Here is a 21,261-nt window from a genome sequence, read left to right as displayed (position 1 = left end):
TTTATCTTCAGGAGCAGGAACTAGAGAAATATATATTTAAAAGAGTCTGTTTCTTATGGAAAATTTGCCTATTGCTTCTTAAAAAGTCAATAACTACTTTATTTAATTAAATAATTAACGCCTCTCCTCTTACCAAGGAGGATTTACCCTATCTTTTTCAAAGGGCATATGTGAGAACCCTTCAGACACAACCTGTTCCTAATGGGGATGTTGTTCATGTCATTATGCATGAGCAGGGCTTACTATTGAGAAGGAAAGAATTTTGAGTTATCTAGTCATGGTGAGGGCAGTGAACGATATCACCCACTTTCCTCTCTCTCCTGGTGCTCTTGTGAAAAAGAATTAAATGTGTGTGTAAGAATTACAGCCTCATTTTGTGCGGTATAAGGTGAATCCGAAGTCGTGATTCTCCCTGGGATCTGTACGATGCTGGACTTGGTTAACAGCTTATAAGACCCTCCAAAATGATGAAAGAATACAGTGTTCACAGCGGGGATTGTGATAGTGCTGGATGCTGTTGAGGGAGGCCTTTTAGTTGTTTCTCCAAGGAGTCTAGTGATATGTGAGCTTCAGAGAGCCAGGCGGCTGGGGCATGGCTTGAGGCCACAGCTAGTGCATGAGAGAGGTTGAATTGGTCTCTACTGACTTGGGTCAAAAAGCATCCTCTTTCTTGGTAAAGAAGTGAGATCCTCTTATTAAGGCTTTCTGATTCCTCTTTGCTCTTCACCTACTTGACTAGGGCGTCCTTGAGTCAGTAAGGTCATTTTTGCTGCTGGCTGCCAGCTGCCTACCCGCTGTCTCTCCTCCAACCTGGCCAGGGTTTGTTGCTTTGTTTTCACTGCTCATTACCTGTGACTTCTTGTTAAGGAGTTGGAGGGCATGAGTATCCACTCTGTATGACCCACCCTGAAGCTCTTCTCTAACCTCTGATGTGGATGAGCACTTGCCAAGCCTAACTCGTAAGTACTTGGCAAATGTTAGCTATGCCTCATCTATTTCCTTTTTAAGATGGGCTAAGTAAGCAAGGGCAGAAAGACAATGATGGTGAAGAAGGTAACTGTTTATTGAGAACCTATTATGTGCCAGGTCCTGGATTACATCAGGCATGACTGCTGTTTCTTTAAAGCTTCATAAACATAATACAAGGTTATCATTATTGTCCTTACTTTACCTATGATGAAACTGAGGCATATCAGGTTGATTAAGTCACCTGAAAGTTGTCAGTGTTAGAGACTTAGCTTGAACTCAGCCCTGACTTCAAAGCCCACTGTCACACTCTGCTCAGATCCGGACCATTCTGCCCCTGGCTAGGAGCTCTCTGCCCGATTGGAGAGTCTGCTGAGTGTTCTATACTTTGCAGGCATAGGGGGCCTTGCTTTTTCATTTATCCACTGTGACTTATCCTCTCAAGGCTCTTGATTAAAGGCATGGGAAGTCTGGAATCTTTTAGGACTTTTCTTGTCCTATGTTGTCCTAAACTGCTCTCAAGTTTTCCTGGAAGACAGCATAAATCACAGGCTCATTGTTGTGGAGAATCTCCCTTCTCATTTTCTTGCCAAGTTTATCTCTATGGAGCTCTCATGCAGTCTACTCAAGTTAGGGCTATAAGGAGCCTCTTGGCTCCCATTTTTTTTCATGGCCCCTAGGAAGTAGGTAGGGCAGGCATTTCTGTGCCTGTTCCATAGATTAGGGTACTGAGATACAAAGGGCCATGCTGACTTTATTGAAGAGATGGTCCTGGCTATTGTAACTCAGCCTGTGATCTTGTCCCCACATCACACAGCCTCCTGATCACTTTCTTAAGCCATTTGTGTTTGAGTGGATAAAGTAGAGTTTTGTTTCTCCTATAATTTGTCTTAGGGCAAATCACAGACAGCTTAGCTAATATCTAGGAGATGAGACCAGGTCTTCTAGCCCATATTAAGAGGAAGAACTCTTACCTTGGGGTAGGATGGGGGCTGTAGTATGAAAGAAATTGGTGGAGTGATGTCAGCCATCTGACGCGTATCCAGGAGACTGTGGATTTCAAACATCGACAGCATTAGGATTTGGGTATCTAAAACACTTGCCAGAATAGTGGTTTCAAAAATAGATTGTGCCCAAAGCAGGGTTCATAAGGGCTAAAACATCAATTTATTTTATAATGAAAAAATAGAATGTTAAGTTTAATGTATTTTTAATATGTGGATTGCTGCTAACATCCTCAAATGATCTGATGTCACATGGCTACATGTATTATATGTTCTTTACATATCCTAAAGGAAGGCAAGCTTCCTACACATCTTAAAGGAAGGGAAGCTTGACATTGGTACTTTTATATGTTCATTTGTCCTCGGTGAACTGGGACATAACACTTTTCAGTTGTGTCTGGTAAAGTGGATTTATGGATTATCTGATCTAGTTTTTATGAAAACAGCCTTCACAAAATAGACAAGTGGCTCATACAGATTCCTGTAAGGAGTCCTTGGATGGAAAATAATACCACTATTATAAGTGAGCAACAATAAAATGGCAGAACTGTCACTTCTATTCCTAATTTGAGTTCTTTCTCAACAATATTATGATGTAAGAACAATAAAGGTGTAGTCAGGACTGACGTAAAGTCAGCCACCAAATAGTCATCAGTCAGGAAGACCATTTGAAATACAAATTTGTTTCTATCTTTGTTAATGACAAGCCTTTTCCTATGCCCCAATATGCCTTGAAATGTTGCCTAGTTACATAGTAGAACCATCATGATTAGCAAGAAATTTAAGAATACTTAAATTTCATCTGTATCCAGCCCTTTGAAAATTTCATGCTTTGATGTAGGTTTTATAGTGTATTTTTTATCATTTATATAATGTTACAGTATGCCCTGCATGTAATTTATCAATTATATACACAAATACATTTATAATATATATAAATATTTAGAATATATATATATTCATTGCATGTTCAAACAATTTTTGACTGATATGGTTTTTTATTACTCAGGAAGAGTAACTGCTATATAAAACTGACTCCAAGGTCTACTGGTTTAATAAAATAAAGGTTTATTTCTTGCTTATGTCTAGGCCCAATGTACAGTGTAGGTCAGCTGAGTAGAGCAAGGCTCTAGTCTGTGCAGATATTCAGATCCTGGCTTCTTCTATCTACTGGATGTCATACACCCAGCTGGCAAATGAAAGAAGAGAGTATGGAAGATTAGGCTTTTATAGTTCAGCTTTGGAAGGGGCTACATCAATTCTCCCCATATTTCATTTGCTAGAACTCAGTCACAAACCACTGCCAACTGCAGGGGCAGCTGGGCAGCTATTTTGGGTATGAATGCAATATGAAGGAAAACTGAACAACAGTAGAACTACCAGCTGATGCAACTGTGATCCACCTGATCATAGTAGAAGATTGAAAGAGTATGGAGACTGCATTTAGGAGCTGGACAACTGCAAAGGTACAATACTGTGGTTGGAATGTGGTGTATTAGAGTTAATTCATCAATTCAGCTGATGTTTATTGAGTGTCTGCTGTGTGCCAGGCACTGCTCTTGGCTCTGGGGAAATAACAGTGAACAAAACAGGCAAAAATTTCTCCTGCTGGGAAAGTCGCACTGGAGAGGGCGTCCTGAACAAGAGAGGCTCAAGTATAGGAACGGTAGAATGGAGAAAGGGTCAGAAGTGATGTTGGAGCAAGTTATTTTAATTTTCACCAAGTGGTTTATAACTGTGGACTCAGGTCTGGATGCGTATCCTGGTCTTGATACTCACCTGCTTGCCTTGTATTCTTTAGCCACTTACCTAACCTCTCAAGCCTCTCTCTCCTCCTCTTCACACGGGTATAATGATCGAGCCCAGTAGGTAAAGATGTTCTGATAACTAGACAAGAGAATAAAGTACTTAATGTCATACCCTAACCCAGAGTAAGTACTGAGAACGTGGTAGCTCTGATAATACTCCCAATGAAGGAAAACAGTTATTAGGAAGACTAAGACCCTATGCAGGTCCTGGGCTAATGATTTGCCAGAACAAGTTACGTCTGAAAGAACTTCTCTCTTCTTTTGCTGCCCAGCTGGTTATCAGGTCATTGGTATGCTTAGCATTTTGTTTTTTGATTAAAGTGCATATTTCACAAAAAGTTTAGATTAATGTCTAGCTATTATTGAAAATATGGATACTGTGGGAAAATAGAAAAAAAAAAAAAAACTGGTAACATCCAGTGTATTTCCTTCCTGTCTTTTTTTTTTCTCTACACGGGCTCAAGCTTAGAAAGACACAGGATGAGTTCCTCAGCTTGACAACCTGTTATTTAGGGTCCACAATCAAAGTTGTCTCTTGCCCCTCCACAGTCCTCCGAGTAAGAGGTTCCCTGGAGCAATAAGAACAACTCTTCAAACAACCCGGTGGACTCTGCCACTCTTAACTCTTAACTGCTGATGCTGACTAGACAATTTCAGCTCCTTTAGTTAAAGTGTGCTGGAAAAGAAATGAAATGTGCTGGAAACTTCTGTACCCTGAATACTATCCAGCACTTTTCTTTATATTGCTACTATGTACTTCTGGGAAGTTGGTAGAACTAGGTATACTTAAAAAAAAAAATTCATATCTCAGAAAGACAGAGGTGGTGTCCTAGCTCTTTTTTGCTTAGTTGATAGTAGTCTAAGACCTGCCTTAGCTCCTGAAAGGTGCTAACTTCCATGGGCTAAAAAAAATCAATCAGTAAATCACTCTCCATCCTTTGAAGGATGAGGAGGCTCAGTCCTTACTACTGTATTCTTCTAGTAACTTCATTCTCACCGTCCAGTAATACAGATTGTGTGCTTACAACTCATAGTCAAGAGTCTCTTATTTGGACGTCAACTACTCTGTGCTCCAGTATTCTTACCTGGAGAATCACATTGTTGACTAAAAAAAGATGTACAACTTGAGACTTGTGAGTTAAGTTTTTTTGGGGCAAGGTGAGGACTGCTGCCCGGGAGGGCAGCCTGAGAGACTGCTCCAAAGCGGTAGTGGGGGAAAGTCAATATATAAGGTTTTGGTGAAGGGGGAGTTCAGTACCAGGAAGCGCTCATTCTATAAAAAGCTTTTTGTTAGTCATGAGGATCTGATGTCACCATGAAGGGATTTAGTGCTTCTCTAGATATGAGGAGATGCAAGGATCCAGATCATAAATCTGTTCCTAAAAACCTCCAACTATCTAAAGGCCTGTCCCACCAGATTCCCTGGAGCACAGAGTGCCTCACTCCACCCTGAACTCCCTCGGGGGTTGTTGGAGGTCAACAGCTATAGCAGCCTGGGTTTCACCCTCTGTAGAGGCAGATGGCAAACGCCTTTGTTGTTCAGTCGTTGGCAATGCTCTTGGTAAGTGCCAATTTGTAGTTGACACCATGGACAGAGGAGCCCTGCAGCCTACAGTCCATGGGGTCGCAAGAGTTGGACATGACTTAGCGACTAAATCACCACCACCACTCTGCTGACCCTGTGGGTGATACGTGCCATTATCTCTCACGAGAAACAGAGACCCAAGCAGAAGGGACTTGGTTCAATTGAAACCAAGCCTTAGGTAAGGGTTTACTTTTGGAACAAGAAAGAAATAAGCTGGCAGCTTTGCATTTGGAACTACTTGGTGTTTTTCTGATTCTGGTCCTGATTTCTACTGGGTTTTCCCTAAATTGAAGCTTACTTTTGCCCCTCAGTGGTTGTCTTCCAAGGTCTAGATTAAGATGCAAATAGGTAAAGTAAACAAAGCTGTTGGGGAACATGGGTACTTATTGCAACACTAAGGACAAATATTTCCTTTATCCCTAAGACTAAGTTTTCAACCAAAGTCTGGGAATGACTGTAAAAGGTCTTTAAGTACCTATTGCTTACAAACAATTGACTTGCTAATTACAAGCCCCTCCTCTCTAGTCATTGAAGCTGGTGCTTCAAAAATTTTACTAGGTAGCCCTTTGGCAGTTTGAGCCATGGGGAAGTAAGAAAATTACCATTTAAAATGCCATTATCTAGCCTTTTTACTAAATTGTTAGCCTTCCTTATCCCTTATCCTATTAGGATTGCTTGAGGATTTTATAATTGGACAGGCAAATGAAACATGTTTTACACGGGAAAAATTCAAGAGCACTTACAAAACAATCTGGAAACAACAGCAGTTACTAGGGTGCAGAGCAGGGGGATACTGTGAGCCCAGCCCCAGTTTTTGACCAGAAGGACCTAAAGTTAAACATTCACATGCTTCCTAAAATGGGATGTAAAAATGCTATGGATATGGTCCTCTGCTTATGACCAACCTAGACAGCATATTAAAAAGTAGAGACATTACTTTGCCAACAAAGATCCGTCTAGTCAAAGCTATGGTTTTTCCAGTAGTCCTATATGGATGTGAGAGTTGAACTATAAAGAAAACTTGAGTGCTGAAGAATTGACGCTTTTGAACTGTGGTGCTGGAGAAAACTGTTGAGAGTCCCTTGGGCTGCAAGGAGATCCAACCAGTCTATCCTAAAGGAAATCAGTCTTGAATATTCATTGGAAGGACTGATGCTGAAGCTGAAACTCCAATACTTTGGCCACCTAATATGAAGAACTGACTCATTTGAAAAGACCCTGATGCTGGGAAAGATTGATGGTGGGAGGAGAAGGGGATGACAAAAGATGAGATGGTTGGATGGCATCACCGACTCGATGGACATAAGTTTGAGCAAGTTCCTGGAGTTGGTGATGGACAGGGAGTCCTGGCATGCTGCAGTCCATGGGATTACAAAGAGTCAGATATGACTGAGTGACTTAACTGAACTGTTATGAGTTCCTCAACCCAAGAACAGATTTCTGAGGTTTTAGGGGTCCTAAAGTGAATGTGTTAGTTGCTCAGTCCTGTCCATCTCTTTGTGACCCCACAGACTATAGCCCTCCAGGCTCCTCTGTTACTGGGATTCTCCAGGCAAGAATACTGGAGTGGGTAGCCATTCCTTTCTCCAGGGGATCTTCCTAAACCCAGGGACTGAACCTGGGTCTGCTGCATTGCAGGCAGATTCTTTACCACTGAACCACCAGGGAAGCCCCCTTTAGGGGTCCTAAGAAAGACTTAAAATATGGTCATGAGAGATGACATCCTGACCACTAGAACCAGTTGTGCAGCAAACTGGGGCAGGGCTACAGAGTGAACGTGATTTGTTCATGTTCTACAAATGACTCTCTGCCTGGGATTACATGCTGGTCTCCCAGGTTGGACCAGCCCTCCAGGTAAGCAGAAATACTCACTGAATTGGGAGTCAGAAGAGCCTGACTCCAGCTCCAGTTCTGCAGGTTCTAGAGACCCTGGATCAGTCACTTAATCTTCTGTGCATCTCAGCTTATCACCCTGTGAAATGGATTCTCTTCATCCCTCCCTGCTTTGTAGATGAGAAAACTGAGGCACAGAAAGTTTAAATCCTGTGTCTGACATGATGCAGCTATTAAGCGGTGAAACTAACGACCAGATGTAGTAGTGCTTTGTCAGTAAAGGTTTATGAAAAGAAAGATGCGATCATTACATGTGTGAAGGCAGTCTTCAGGATCCAGCTAGACTAGACTTCTTTATATGAAGCCTTGCTTTCCCACCTTTAGAATTCCTAGTATCTGGTGTGCACTTGCTGTTCTTACCCTTTTACCCCTCCCTTACGGCTCTTTCCTCGGTTCTGCTGCTTTGGACACTTTCTGATTTCTAATTATGCCAGTGAACCCTTTCTGTGTGTTCCTTCAAAATACGTTCATCTAGTCTGCTGTCTGTTTTTCGGATACTTTGAGATAGTTTATAAAGTAAAGTGCCCAAGGTGGGCTGTTTGTATTTTAACAGATGTTTATTGACAGTACTTTGACCCAGAGTCTGAGACAGAGCAGTGTGTTCAGGAAGCTAAGTTTTTTTGACCCCAGTCAAAGTGTATGAGCCTGCCTGGCCTCTGTATAGAAGATGTCTTCACTTTGGTGTAGGGTCTAGTTAAGTGTAACTGGTAACATTATGGGACTAGTTCAAAGAAGAAAGATGTGTAAGCAGAATGCAAAGACATTGTTAAAAGAAGAAAGCTCAATAATTTCAATAAGCAGATTTACATGATAATTGGAAAGGAGGTCTCTGTCCTTACTATCATGTTTAAAAAAAGAAAGTCACCCTGTAACTTGAAATGTGTGTAACTTTAAAGTCATGTTAAACATATCATAAGCAAATTAAGGTACTTGGGGCCATCTTTTTTCCCCTTAAGACTTTTTTGTCACCAATCCAGCCGATACTACTTTCTGAGGATCTCTTATAGCTATTCCCACCTCTCCATCCACAGTGCCAAGGCTGAGGTCATGCTATTATTCTCACCATCTTTCTTGGGTCTTCAATTTCCATGTCTCCAATCCTTCCTTTTTCCAGCCATCCCAACATAATAATCTGGACTCTAAATTTAGTGTTCCTGTCACAGCTCTTGACACCCATCCGGTATACTCATGTTATGAGAGTGGTGTAAAGTCAGTAAGTGCCACGTAGAACTTGCTGATTTCACTCTGACTTTACTACTACCCTTTTTGTGTGTATGACACGTAAGGTTCCCTCTTTCTTTACCTCTCTGTTTTATAGCTGCTTCCTCGTGCTTCCAGATGTCGCTCAAATGTTCCCTCCTTTGGATGCTTTCCCTGAAATGGTTAAGTGGCTATTGCAACTTTTATTCCATTCATTATAGCCCTTACCACAATGTATTGTGATTATTTGCTTTCCTCATCTCTTCTCACCTCTGGACTCTGAGTTTTCCCTGGTACCCATCTCAGTGCCTAATGAAAAATGTGTCTTGTGAATAAATGAGCAAATGAAAGAGTGATGAACAGATCTCAGCTTTCCAACCATTCTCATACTCTGAGCCACATCAATCATCATCCTAAACTTAAAGTCTATAACCTACATACAGGAAGAGGAAAGTAACGGGGAAAGAATCGCTTGATTCCCGATAGAAGTCTAAGAATGGACCTGACTGCAAACTTTGGGACCCATGCTTACGAGCCTGAGGTAAAGGTGTAGGTGGACAAAGCTCCTTCCACATAGTGCTGGGAACAATAGAAAGAGCATCAGTCAACAGAAGAATGAATCCAGCCTATTACGGAGTAGCTACTTTTGATACCAGCGTAGAGGCATAATTTAGGTTGCCTTAAAGAGTCGGAGACTGGCAGCCCACTCCAGTACTCTTGCCTGGACAGTCCCGTGGACGGAGGAGCCTGGTGGGCTGCAGCCCACAGGATCGCTAAGAGTCGGACACGACTGAGCGACTTCACTTTTCACTATCACACATTGGAGAAGGCAATGGCAACCCACTCCAGTGTTCTTGCTTGGAGAATCCCAGGGACAGGGGAGCCTGGTGGGTTGTCGTCTATGGGGTCGCCCCGAGTCGAACACGACTGAAGTGACTTAGCAGCAGCAGAGAGTCGGAGACGACTGAGCGACTGAACTGAATTGACTGACTGATACCTGAAGAGTTTATACTCCATCTGGGAAGTTAGATTTACAAAAATAACTGATACTTACATAGTGCTTAGTATATGTAAGGTATTATTCTAAGCTATAATTATGTTAATGTAACACGTTTGATACTCATTGAAACCGTAGATAATGGGCACTAGTGTTATTCTTCATTTGACAAGAAATATAAGCCCACTGGGTGACGGGCCTAAAGTCATGGGTGGTGATGAATAGGTGTTCTACCTTTGGAGTCTGTCTCTTAATTAATACTGTGATGTACACACGCAGTGACATGATTGCACTCCACAGAATTGCAGAACAATGTGAGAGAGTGTGGCATAGAGGAAAGCATATTTTCTTAAAGTCAGATGGTCCTAGGTTGCATTTCTGGCTTTATCACTTGTAGGATATTGGTGCCGTACATGTTTGTTAGAGTTCTTTGATATCATCTAAAAATTAAGGATATGATAAGGTATATTTAAAACATTATGCCCAGCTTCTCACACATAGTAGGTATTCAAATATTCATTTCTGGTTTTTTTTTTCCCTCAATAAACAGTTCTCTTGCTCTTGAGTAAAGTTGGATAAAACATCTGTGTTATAAAAAATAAATGGCCGTGTATCATAATGCAGAAGACATTAGAGGAGGCAAGTAGGAAAGATTAGGGCAGGAAGCTTAGGTAGAATAATGAATCAGTTCTCGGTTAACACACCTAAGACTCTTATCAAATATTCATGGCATCACCATGGCTCTAGGCTTCCTGAAAAGGAAGTGTCTCAACTGATGTGCAGACTCAAGACCCAGATAACCTTGTCCTGTTTGAACCCTGAGCTTTAACATCTGCAGTATCCCAAGTATATTAGAGGTCAGGGATGCTAAGTGCAATGGAAAAGGGAGCCTTCATGGTGGAGATGGGTGTCTTTCTGAGATCAGAGGGGACGACGGTTGTCAGGCGAGTGTGGGAGCAGGAGGGCTGAGATGGGGAAGGCGCTGCCCGAGAGCAGCAGCCTGAGGCAGTTAGCCGTGAAGCAGGTGCCGCAGGGGGAGCACGGACTCTAGGGCGGCAGCCCATGGAAAGAAATTATCTTTTGCTTGGTCCTTAACGTCCTCTTTTTGAGCTGATGAGCAGATATTCCATCAGTGTGGAGATAGCTTAAATGCAAAACAGCTGTGTTTTAAATGTATAAACACTCACCGGAAATCTGTAAACCAGGGACAAAGCCATGTGGCTGTGTATCTTGATGCCTGCGAGTTGACAGCTGTTGATGGGGACGGCACTTGTATTATGTATATCTCCTGGATGAAACGAGGTTTAAAAAGTATTCGGTCTTCCTTGAATGTGGTGCTGCGACAGCAAAGGAAGAACTCCTGGGTGTGAGGGAGTGGGAGTGGGAAGCTGTGGTGTGATGGAAACGAAAGCCGAAGGAGGGTAGCTGGTGCCATCTGCAAAGGAGAGGAAGCCCTCCCGCATTCCAGAGAACCACTGAAATGGAATTGATGAGGAGGGTGGGAGAGCTCATCACCCACCCTTACTGTATTATTTCTATAGAAAGAGAAGAACTGTATGTTACAGGCTTTTAGCTTGGACCTGAAGGAAACTGCTGACTAGAGCTGCCAGAATAATAATTGTGATATTCTTTTAAAAAATTCTTTTGGCTATTTAGTCAGTGTTGAGAATGTGAGTTACCAAGCTTCTGTGATTTGCTTGAAAAATAAAACATAGACAGTTTGAACTCCAAGTAAGTAAGAAAATGGGGTGGTGAAAAATAGATCCCTAGTGAGTCCTAAGGCTTCCCACATATTGATACATATGTAATTACAGTGGGCCTTAGAATTACAAAATAATATTTAAATATTAGATATGAAGACCTTGGATTCTTTGATCACATACCAGGTTAGAGAAACAACTTCAAAAGTGCTGGAGGTTGAGCCTGAAGTGTTTATGTGCCTAAGGAGGCTTTGGCTCCAAGTTAGTATGCATTTTGTTTATTGCTTAAAATAGGAAAGCATCATTAATCAGTGGTTGTTTAAGTAAGAGCATATCAAATTATACCTAGAAGTTTATAGTTAAGTCTTATCTATATTGTTCTTTTAAATCTGCCATATGACAGAGTTCATAATTATTTTTATGCCTTAAAAATCCATGTTACCTAAAAGACAAATTCCGTAAATACTGTACTAAAACTAGTATAGGATTGTAAGATACTTATTTGAGATATGTTCTATAATTACATTTACCACCAATTAGTAGTTGCTCAAATCAAAGTCATAGTATCTGAAGAAATAGCCTTAAACAAACTAATCTTTTAAAACTCAAAACCATACAGGGGAAATATTTTTATTAATTATAGAATGTTTCCTATCCTGGTTTCTAAAGAAATCTAACTTGTCATTGAGTTTCAATTGTAACACAGTCAAGCAAAAATCAATTATTTCCTATTTTATCCTAGGAGAGACTTAAACCTTTTCACTGGTTTACATTTTGTTTTCCAAACTCTCTGTGATTAACCTTCTTGAACTAAGCCTCTAAACTCAACAATATTGTCTGTTGTGTCTCCTGGAGTTTTGAAAAGTGAGAACCCAGCTCTATGGCCCTTAAAACGTCTTAAAATTGTGGAGGTGGAGGGGCTTTGTAAGTTACCCAGTCGAAATTCCCCCAAAGAGTTGGAATTTGTTTTACAACTGACCCTTAAGATGGTATCTAGTTTAGCTTAACCTATTTTGATAATTGGGAACTCACTATACTTCCCTGTTGAAGAATTTTTTAGTTTTTAGAAAAGTCTTCACTGTGGGGGCAAATTTGTCTCTTTACAAGGTGACTGCAGGGGTGCCATTTGAAACAGCCTAGGACGTGTTTATCTACTCCCTCTCCCAGTAAACAGAATGTCAAATATTTGAAGAGAATGATCATTTCACCTTTCAGTGTCTTCAATCTCATATCCTTCAGTTGTCCAGCCATTTTATGGTTATAAACATTTCACCACCCCATTCCAAACATTTTCTCATTTATCAGTCTTCTCATTAAGATGTTTCAAGACATGGTTCATCCATTCATTACATGCCTATTTAGCTCCTTTTATGTGCCAGGAACTGATGATATAGTGAAGAATAAGACAGTCAAGGTCTCCATCTTCAAAGATATGGGGAATAAAAAAGGAAATAAATAATATTTTCAGGGCAATGTTAAATGCTGTAAAGAAAACTGCAGTAAAGTATAGACAGTTTTGACAATGGAAGAGGGCTATTTTAAATAGATAGGGTAGTCAGGAATGATCTAAGTAAGTGATGTTTCACCTGAGACACAAGTACAAGGCAATATATGTGGATAGGTCCTGAAGAAGGATGTTCCAGGTGGGGAAAGAGCAATTTCAAAGGCCCTGAGGTGGGAAAGAAATAATCTAAGTTACTAATGGATGCCCATACATGACTTTCCCCTCTTGCCATGACTGAGAGTTCAGTTCAGTTCAGTTGCTCGGTCGTGTCTGACTCTGTGACCCCATAACTGCAGCACAACAGGCCTCCCTGTCCATCACCAACTCCCGGAGCCTCCCCAAACTCAAGTCCATCATTTTGGTGCTGTCATCTGACCATCTCATCCTCTGTCGTCCCCTTCTCCTCCTGCCTTCAATCATTCCCAGCATCAGAGTCTTTTCAAATGAGTCAGTTCTTTGCATCAGATGGCCAAAGTATTAGAGTTTCAGATTCAGCATCAGTCCCTCCAATGAATATTCAGGACTGATCTCCTTTAGGATGGACTGGTTGGATCTCCTTGCAGTCCAAGGGACTCCCAAGAGTCTTCTCCAACACCACAGTTCAAAAGCATCAATTTTTTGGCACTCAGCTTTCTTTATAGTCCAACTCTCACATCCATACATGACTACTGGAAAAACCATAACTTTGACTAGATGAACTTTTGTTGGCAAAGTAATGTCTCTGCTTTTTAATATGCTGTCTAGATCATCCATAGTTTTTCTTCCAAGGAGCAAGCATCTTTTAATTTCATGACTGCAATCACCATCTGCAGTGATTTTGAAGCCCAAGAAAATAAAGTCTTTCTCTGTTTCCCCTTCTATTTGCCATGAAGTGATGGGAATGGATGCCATGATCTTAGTTTCTTGAATGTTGAGCTTTAAGCCAACTTTTTCACTCTTCTCTTTCCCTCTCATCAAGAGGCTCATTGGTTCCTCTTCACTTTCTGCCATAAGGGTGGTGTCATCTGCATATCCAAGGTTATTGATATTTCTCCTGGCAATCTTGATTCTAGCTTGTGCTTCATCCAGCCTGGCATTTCACATAATGTACTTTGCATATAAATTAAATAAGCAGGGTGACAATATACAGCTTTGATGTACTCCTTTCCCAATTTGGAACCAGTCTGTTCTTTCATGTCCAGTTCTAACTGTTGCTTCTTGACCTGCGGACAGATTTCTCAGGAGGCAGGTCAGGTGGTCTGGTATTCCCAGCTGTTTCAGAATTTTCCAGTTTGTTGTGATCCACACACTTTCAAGTCAAAGTAATTAGGGTAGTCAATGAAGAAGAAGTAGATGCTTTTCTGGAATACCTTCGCTTTTTCTATGATCCAACGGATGTTGGCAGTTTGATCTCTGGTTCCTCTGCCTTTTCTAAATCCAGATTGAACATGTGGAATTTCTCAGTTCATGTACTATTGAAGCCTGGGTTGGAGAATTTTCTGCATTACTTAAAGCTAACCTGGCATGATTCAATCTCATTGAAATTCTCCTTTCTGCCTGTTCAACTTCTCGCCGCCTCCTCAGCCACTTATATGCATGTACATACACACATGTACATATTCTCCTGAGGATAATATCATCTCTGCCAGATCAGTTTTTTAGGAGTTTTGTGATACAGAATCGAAAGGCTGAAGAGAGAGAGAAAGAATTAGAGTGGCGGGAGGAAAATGTGTATGCTTATCCAGAGAGCCAGCATTGGAGGTTGTAAACTCGAATTCTTAAAGAGGCTAAGGGTAACATTTATAAATGGGTCGTGCAATGTGTAATGTGTAATGTGTAATGCAATGAAGAGGCGTGGTTGCCATCATGACATAACCTAAATAAACAGGTCAGCTTCTACTCCTCTAGAGAACATTGTTGGAATGTATAATACAAGCTCAGTATTGCCATATGTTCCCGTTTTTCAAGAACAGTAATAGATCTGTTTTTTATATGAGATTTTCCAGTTTTAAAAACATTGCCATAGGAACTTCCACTTCCAGGAAAATGGGGTAGAATACTTGTCACTGTTCTATCTATTAAGTGTAACTAATTGGATATTATGTTGTTGTTGTTGTGCAGTCAGTCATGTCAAACTCTTTGCGACCCCATGGTCTGCAGCACGCCAGTCTAACCTGTCCGTCACCAACTCCTGGAACTTGCTCAAACTCATGTCCATTGAGTCGGTGATGCCATCCAACCATCACAGCCTCTGTCGTCCCCTTCTCCTCCCACCTTCAATCTTTCCCAGCCTCGGGGTCTTTTCCAGTGAGTCAGTTCTTCATATCAGGTGGCCAGAGTATTGGAGTTTCAGCTTCAGCATCAGTCCTTCCAATGAATATTCAAGACTGATTTCCTTTAGGATAGACTGGTTGGATCTCTTTGCAGCCCAAGGGACTCTCAACAGTCTTCTCCAGCACCACGGTTCAAAAGCGTCAATTCTTCAGCACTCAAGTTTTCTTTATAGTCCAACTCTCACATTCATATAGGACTACTGGAAGACCCATAGCTTTGACTTTATGGACTTTGTCAAGAAAGTAATGGCTCTGCTTTTTAATACACTGTCTAGGTTTGTCATAACTGGGTATTATATATAATTATAAAAAGACTCTGAAAGGTAGAAAGTAAAGGGCAAACATGCTAAGGACTTGGGGCCCAAGGAAATACGCCATGGTGAGTTATTTGGATTTCCTTTTATTCCTCCTGTATTCCAGATTTGTAGCTAAAGAAGATGAAAAGCTAGAAACACCAATGGATAAAAGAGCCCCAAGAAAAGTGTATACTATTTAGCCTCCATAGAGGAAAAGCGGAGCTGAACAAGACAGAAAAAATTTGTGAATAACTTCTCTCTTCTAGTCAAATAGCACAGAAATATTTAAGACAATCATGTAATAAATAGGGGAGGGTAAAGGAAGGTCAGGTTTGTGATATTAAATATAGTTAATGTAACACCTACCATAACCACTAAAAAAGCTACCCAAAGAGATATACTCCAAAATGCTATAGGTAAATCAGAATACCATCCTAAAACAGTGTCCGAATAATCAGAAAAGCAGGAAAAAGAAAACAGAGAAATGAAAGACAATGAAAAGTAAAACAATAGACAAGCCTTAATATGTCATTAATTGCATTAAATGTAAATGAATGTAACTGGTCTAAATGCACTAATTAAAAAACATACTGGCAGGATGGATTAAAAACATGGCCCAATTATATGCTATCTATATGTATAAGGAAACTCACTTTCAGTGTAATAATAAAGGCAGGATGAAAATAAAATGATGGGAAAAGATATATCTTTTCCAACACTAATCTAAAGAAAATAGGAGTGGCTATATTAATATGACATAAACTAGTCTTCAGCACAAAGATTGTTACTGGGAACAAAGTGGGACATTATTTAATGATAAAACAGGAGTCAGTGCAACAATAATACATAGCAATCCTAAAGGTTAATGCACCAAACAACAAAACTGCCAAATATGTGAAATGAAAACTTGTCAGGCTGTAAAGAAAAAATTCACAGATCCACAGTTATATTTGGAGACTCATATTCTTCTCAACAATTTGATAGAACAACTTGAAGGAAATCAAGGATATGTGTGTTAACCTGCTAGGGCTGCCATAACAAAATATAATGGACTGGGTGACTTAAACAACAGAAACTTATTTTCTCCCAGTTCTGGAGGCAAGAAGTCAACGACCAAGGTGTCATCAGGTTTGGTTTTTCCTGAGGCCTATCTTATTGGCTTGCAGAGGGCTGCGCTCTCACTGGATCCTCTGTGCGTGCACACGCCCCTAGGGTCTCTTCCTCTTCTTAATAAGATATCCTTCTTTATAAGATTATCCACTTTATTGTATTAGGGCCCTACCCCTGTGACCTCTGTTAACCTTAATTACCTCTTTAAAAGCCCTGTTTTCAAATACAGTCACATTGTGGGTTAGGGCTTCAACACAAGGATTTTTGGTAGGAGGGGACACAATTTAATCCATAACAATATAGAAGGACTCAACAACGTCATCAACTAAGATGATCTAATTGACATTTATAGAACACTTAGCCCAACAGTAGCAGAACATACATTGTTTTCACACAATTGTTTTCAAGTGTGCATGGAACATATACTATGAGAGACTGGGACACAGAACAAACCTCAAGAGATTTTAAAGAATTGAGATCATACACAGTATGTATGACTAACCAAAGTGGAATCAAATTAGAGATAAAAAACAAAAAGATAACAGGAAATCCTCCAAATTCTTGTAAAGTAACCACGATTCTTCTAACTAACCCATGAGTCAAAGAGGAGGTTTTAAGGAATCAAATAATATGTTAAACTGAATGGAAATTAAAATATAACAAAATTTGTAGGATGCAGACGAAGTAATACTGAGAGGCGCATTTATAGAATGAATTACATGTGTTAGGAAAGAAAAAGTCTCAATAATATAAGCTCACATTAAAGAATCTATAGAGCAAAGTGCAAAATAAACTCAAAAGTAAAGGAAAGGAAAGATAAGATAAAAATCAATGAAATTAAAATCAGAAAATGTAATTTAGAAAATTCAGTGAAAAAATAAATGGTTCCTTGAAAAGATCAAGAAACTTGACAAACCTCCAGCTTGGCTGTTGAAGAGAAAATGAAGACACGAGTTACTAATATCAAAAATGAAATAAGGTCCTCTCTGGTGGCTCAATGATAAAGAATCTGCCTGTCAATGCAGGAGACTCAGATTCAGTCCCTGGTCTAGGAAGATCCCACGTGCTGCAGAGCAACTAAGCCTGTGTGCCCCAACTTCTGAGCCTGGGAACCACACCTGCTGAGCCCAAGTGCTAACAAACGCTGAAGCTCAAGCACCCTAGAGCTTGTGCTGCCCAACCTGAGAAGCTACTGCAATGAGAAGCCAGCACAACTACAGAGTTAGCAACTAGAGAAAAGCCCACACAGTGAAGAACCTGGCATAGCCAAAGATAAATAAATAAAATACAATTAAAAAAATGAAATATAAGACATCATTACAGACACTAGGTAACAAAGGATAATAAGGGGATACTATAAATTAACCTCACACATATACATTTGACAGCTTAGAAGAAATGAATCACTTCTTAAAAAAACACAATCTACCGCAACTCAGCCAATATGAAATATGCAATAAGAATCACCATGCAACTATTAATGAATTAGAAAATTACCGGCAGGCAGTCAGAACATGTTTTCAGACCCAATGTTGCCTGTTCAGTACTACTTTGTGCTTCTTGATTTATATAATGAAGTACACTGAGGCCAGAGAGAGGAGTAAAGAAAAACATTGGGTATGCTGAAGTGGGAGAGGAGATTTGTGGACTGGTGGATAGAAAGATTCCAGAACACCCATGGAACATGATGCAAGTAGACAGGAAAAGAGGGTTTTTGTTAGTGATACAGATTGTGACGTATTGAGGGATCTTTCTTGGTTTCAAAAACGTTAGGAAAGAAATTAACCAATGCTTTAGTTGGTTTAATTTTTAAGCCAAGGCTTTAAAAACCAATATCTTTAATTGTGATATTGCAATGAGACTGAGCCATGTAAGATCTAGCTTTATAAGGTTTACAGTCAGTGTTAGGAGATCTTGAGGTTGTGGTTAATCCTTGGAAGAACTTGAAATATGTGTAAGTAAATAGGAGAGTCAAGGAGAAATGGCTAAATGTACAATATGCATGTTTTAAAGTAGTGGACATCGCTTGCCTTGCAGACACTTGCTGTCCGTTTTCTCTTGGTGTGTGGTCATGGTTGGGCTTCCCACGTGGCTCAATGATAAAAAAAATCCACCTGGAATGCAGGAGACACAGGAGATGCAGGTTCGATCCCTGGGTTGGGAAGATCCCCTGGAAGAGGGCATGGCAACCCACTCCAGTATTCTTGCCTGGGCAATCCCATGAACTGAGAAGCCTGGCAGGCTATGGTCCATAGGGTTGCAAAGAGTTGTAGTCATAGTTAATGGTACCTTTTCCTAGTAATGAAATGCTCCTCCTCTGAGGAGGTCTCTGTTCACCATCCTTCTTTCTAATTTGTGCCCAGAATTCTAAAATAACTTCTTAGAATACCTAAGAAGACATTGTCTCCTAGAACTGGTTTGTTTGTGAAAGTGAAAGCTCCTCAGTCGTGTCTGTCTCTTTGCGACCCCATGGACTGTAAAGTCCATGGAATTCTCCAGGCCAGAATACTGGAGTGGGTAGCCTTTCCCTTCTCCAGGGGATCTTCCCAACTCAGGGATCGAACCCAGATCGGTTAGCTTGGATTGGAGTATTTGATGAGGTGCTACAAGATCTCTCTAACCCAAGAGGGAACTGCAGGAGGAGGGGGCCCCTCTCTCCATTTGCTTATCATAGTTAATCTGAGTGTTCATGTGCCATTTAAACAGTGACTGCTGGTTCTGCGCAGAGTGTGAATGAGCTCAGGTGCACGGAATTGAAAGGTAATGAGAATGATTAATCAAATTTCTTCCAGCAAAGGGTGCCATGTGCCAGACTCTGTCCTGGATAACCCTCCTCCCTGTGAATCAGGGGCCAGGCTCTGCCCTGAGGTGTCTGGTGTATCTGAGAGTAGACATCTGTGTTTGGAGCAAACTGGGAGCGACTGGAGGCCACTTTTGGCGTGGCGTCTTTGCTTCATCAACCGCTCTGCCAAGGTTTGTTCACAGTCTCCTCTGGCCATGCTCATTTAGTTATGGAAAACATGGTGAACATGAGTAATGGGAAATGGAGTTAGCTGCTGGGGCAAGGGGGGCCCAGGGTTAAGCCTCCTGCGCAGTATAAAGCACCCTGTGGTACCCAAACAAAAAAACTCGTGTGGTCTAAAACCAGTGTAGAGAAATACCTGGAGAATAAATCACTCTGTTACTCTCATATTTATCTATCTAATTATATCTAGCTATCTGACTTACCTTTTATCTAATCTAATTTAAAATAAACAGAATGACTTGATCTGAGAAGACCTGGGTATAGAACTTTTGGGAGTCCTTGATAAGATCTCCACAGTATGTGTAATAACCTGTGTTAGGGGACAAACCTTATCTGCAATGAAAATAAAATCCGATAAGACATATGAACTTCAGTCTCTCCACTTTGAGGTCAAGAGCTGTTTGAGTTTTCCTCCCGACTCTGAAACTGATGAATTACTTACTCTTTGGGATTAATTTTCCTCACCAGTAATAGGTCATAATATCTGTTTCCCAGAAGTAGATAGGGTGGAAAGGGATACCTGGACCATAGTAGGTGCTCAGCAAAGGTTAATCCTCGCCTTTATCCAGCTTAGAACAATTTTTACATCTTGATTTGTAATGGTTACATGGGATCTACATGGCAAAGTGCCAAGTGGTTAGACATGAGTGATTCCTCTGTGATACAGAGGAAAGAGAGGTGGATTAGCAGGAAGGAGCTCTGGGTCCTAGCACATGTTCTGTGTATCTGGAAGCACTGTCTGTTTGAAAACCAAGCGTTGATTTACTGGGAGAGGGCAGAATCACTGGGTTCCTAGAAGAAGAGGCATTGAATGAACCAAGGAGGCTTTGAGAGACTGAGAGCAGACCTCTGCCTCTCTGCATATATTTGAGAATCATTTGCTTGAGACTCAGAGCTGGAGAAAGAGGAGAGTGAAAAAGTTGGCCTAAAGCTTAACATTCAGAAAACTAAGATCATGGCATCTGGCCCCATTACCTCATGGGAAATAGATGGGGAGACAGTGGAAACAGTGTCAGACTTATTTTTTTGGGCTCCATAATCACTGCAGATGGTGACTGCAGCCATGAAATTAAAAGACGCTTACTCCTTGGGAGGAAAGTTATGACCAACCTAGATAGCATATTTAAAAGCAGAGACATTACTTTGCCAACAAAGGTCCATCTAGTCAAGGCTGTGGTTTTTCCAGTGGTCATGTATGGATGTGAGAGTTGGACTGTGAAGAAAGCTGAGTGCCGAAAAAATGATGCTTTTGAACTGTGGTGTTGGAGAAGACTCTTGAGAGTCCTTTGAACTGCAAGGAGATCCAACCAGTCCATCCTAAAGGAGATCAGTCCTTGGTGTTCATTGGAAGGACTGATGCTGAAGCTGAAACTCCAGTACTTTGGCCACCTCATGCGAAGAGTTGACTCATTGGAAAAGACCCTGATGCTTGGAGGGATTGGGGGCAGGAGGAGAAGGGGATGACAGAGGATGAGATGGCTGGATGGCATCACTGACTCGATGGGCATGAGTCTGTGTGGACTCCGGGAGTTGGTGATGGACAGGGAGGCCTGGCGTGCTGTGATTCATGGGGTTTCAAAGAGTCGGACACGACTGAGCGACTGAACTGAACTGAACTGAACTGAACTGAACAGAGCTGGCTGAAGACCATCTTGTCATGTGTTCATGCCTTGGCTGCTTGAGCATGAAAAAAGTTGGGGATTCTCCCCAACTCTACTTTCACAGCCTACAGTACTCAACAGGGGTTTCCTCCAAGATGGGAAGGGGAGAGAATATTGGAGAACTACCTCCCCAAATGACAAATATCTGCCAAGCTCTGATATTAATTAGCTATGTGACTGTGGGAAGTAATTTCATATTC

The 21,261-nt window shown here is 41.0% G+C and overlaps 1 protein-coding gene across 3 annotated transcripts in view; it reads left to right on the top strand.

Annotated features, from left to right (window-relative positions):
• Window positions 1-21,261, top strand: part of NRXN3 (neurexin 3) — a 1,693,692-nt gene that overhangs the window by 126,493 nt on the left and 1,545,938 nt on the right. For 2 of the 3 annotated variants that reach the window (XM_061156509.1, XM_061156511.1), the window contains exon 2: window positions 8,114-8,124. The exons of the other annotated variant lie outside the window; for it this stretch is intronic. In XM_061156509.1, the coding sequence (XP_061012492.1) occupies window positions 8,114-8,124 (11 nt within the window). The remainder of the gene's footprint in view (window positions 1-8,113; window positions 8,125-21,261) is intronic. 3 annotated transcript variants of the gene reach the window in all.

This window comes from Dama dama, chromosome 12 (genome assembly GCF_033118175.1).
Source record: "Dama dama isolate Ldn47 chromosome 12, ASM3311817v1, whole genome shotgun sequence".
Classification (NCBI taxonomy): domain Eukaryota; kingdom Metazoa; phylum Chordata; class Mammalia; order Artiodactyla; family Cervidae; genus Dama; species Dama dama.
The sequence above is the reverse complement of the archived record's forward strand: the minus strand, read 5'-3'. Positions and strand labels throughout refer to the sequence as shown.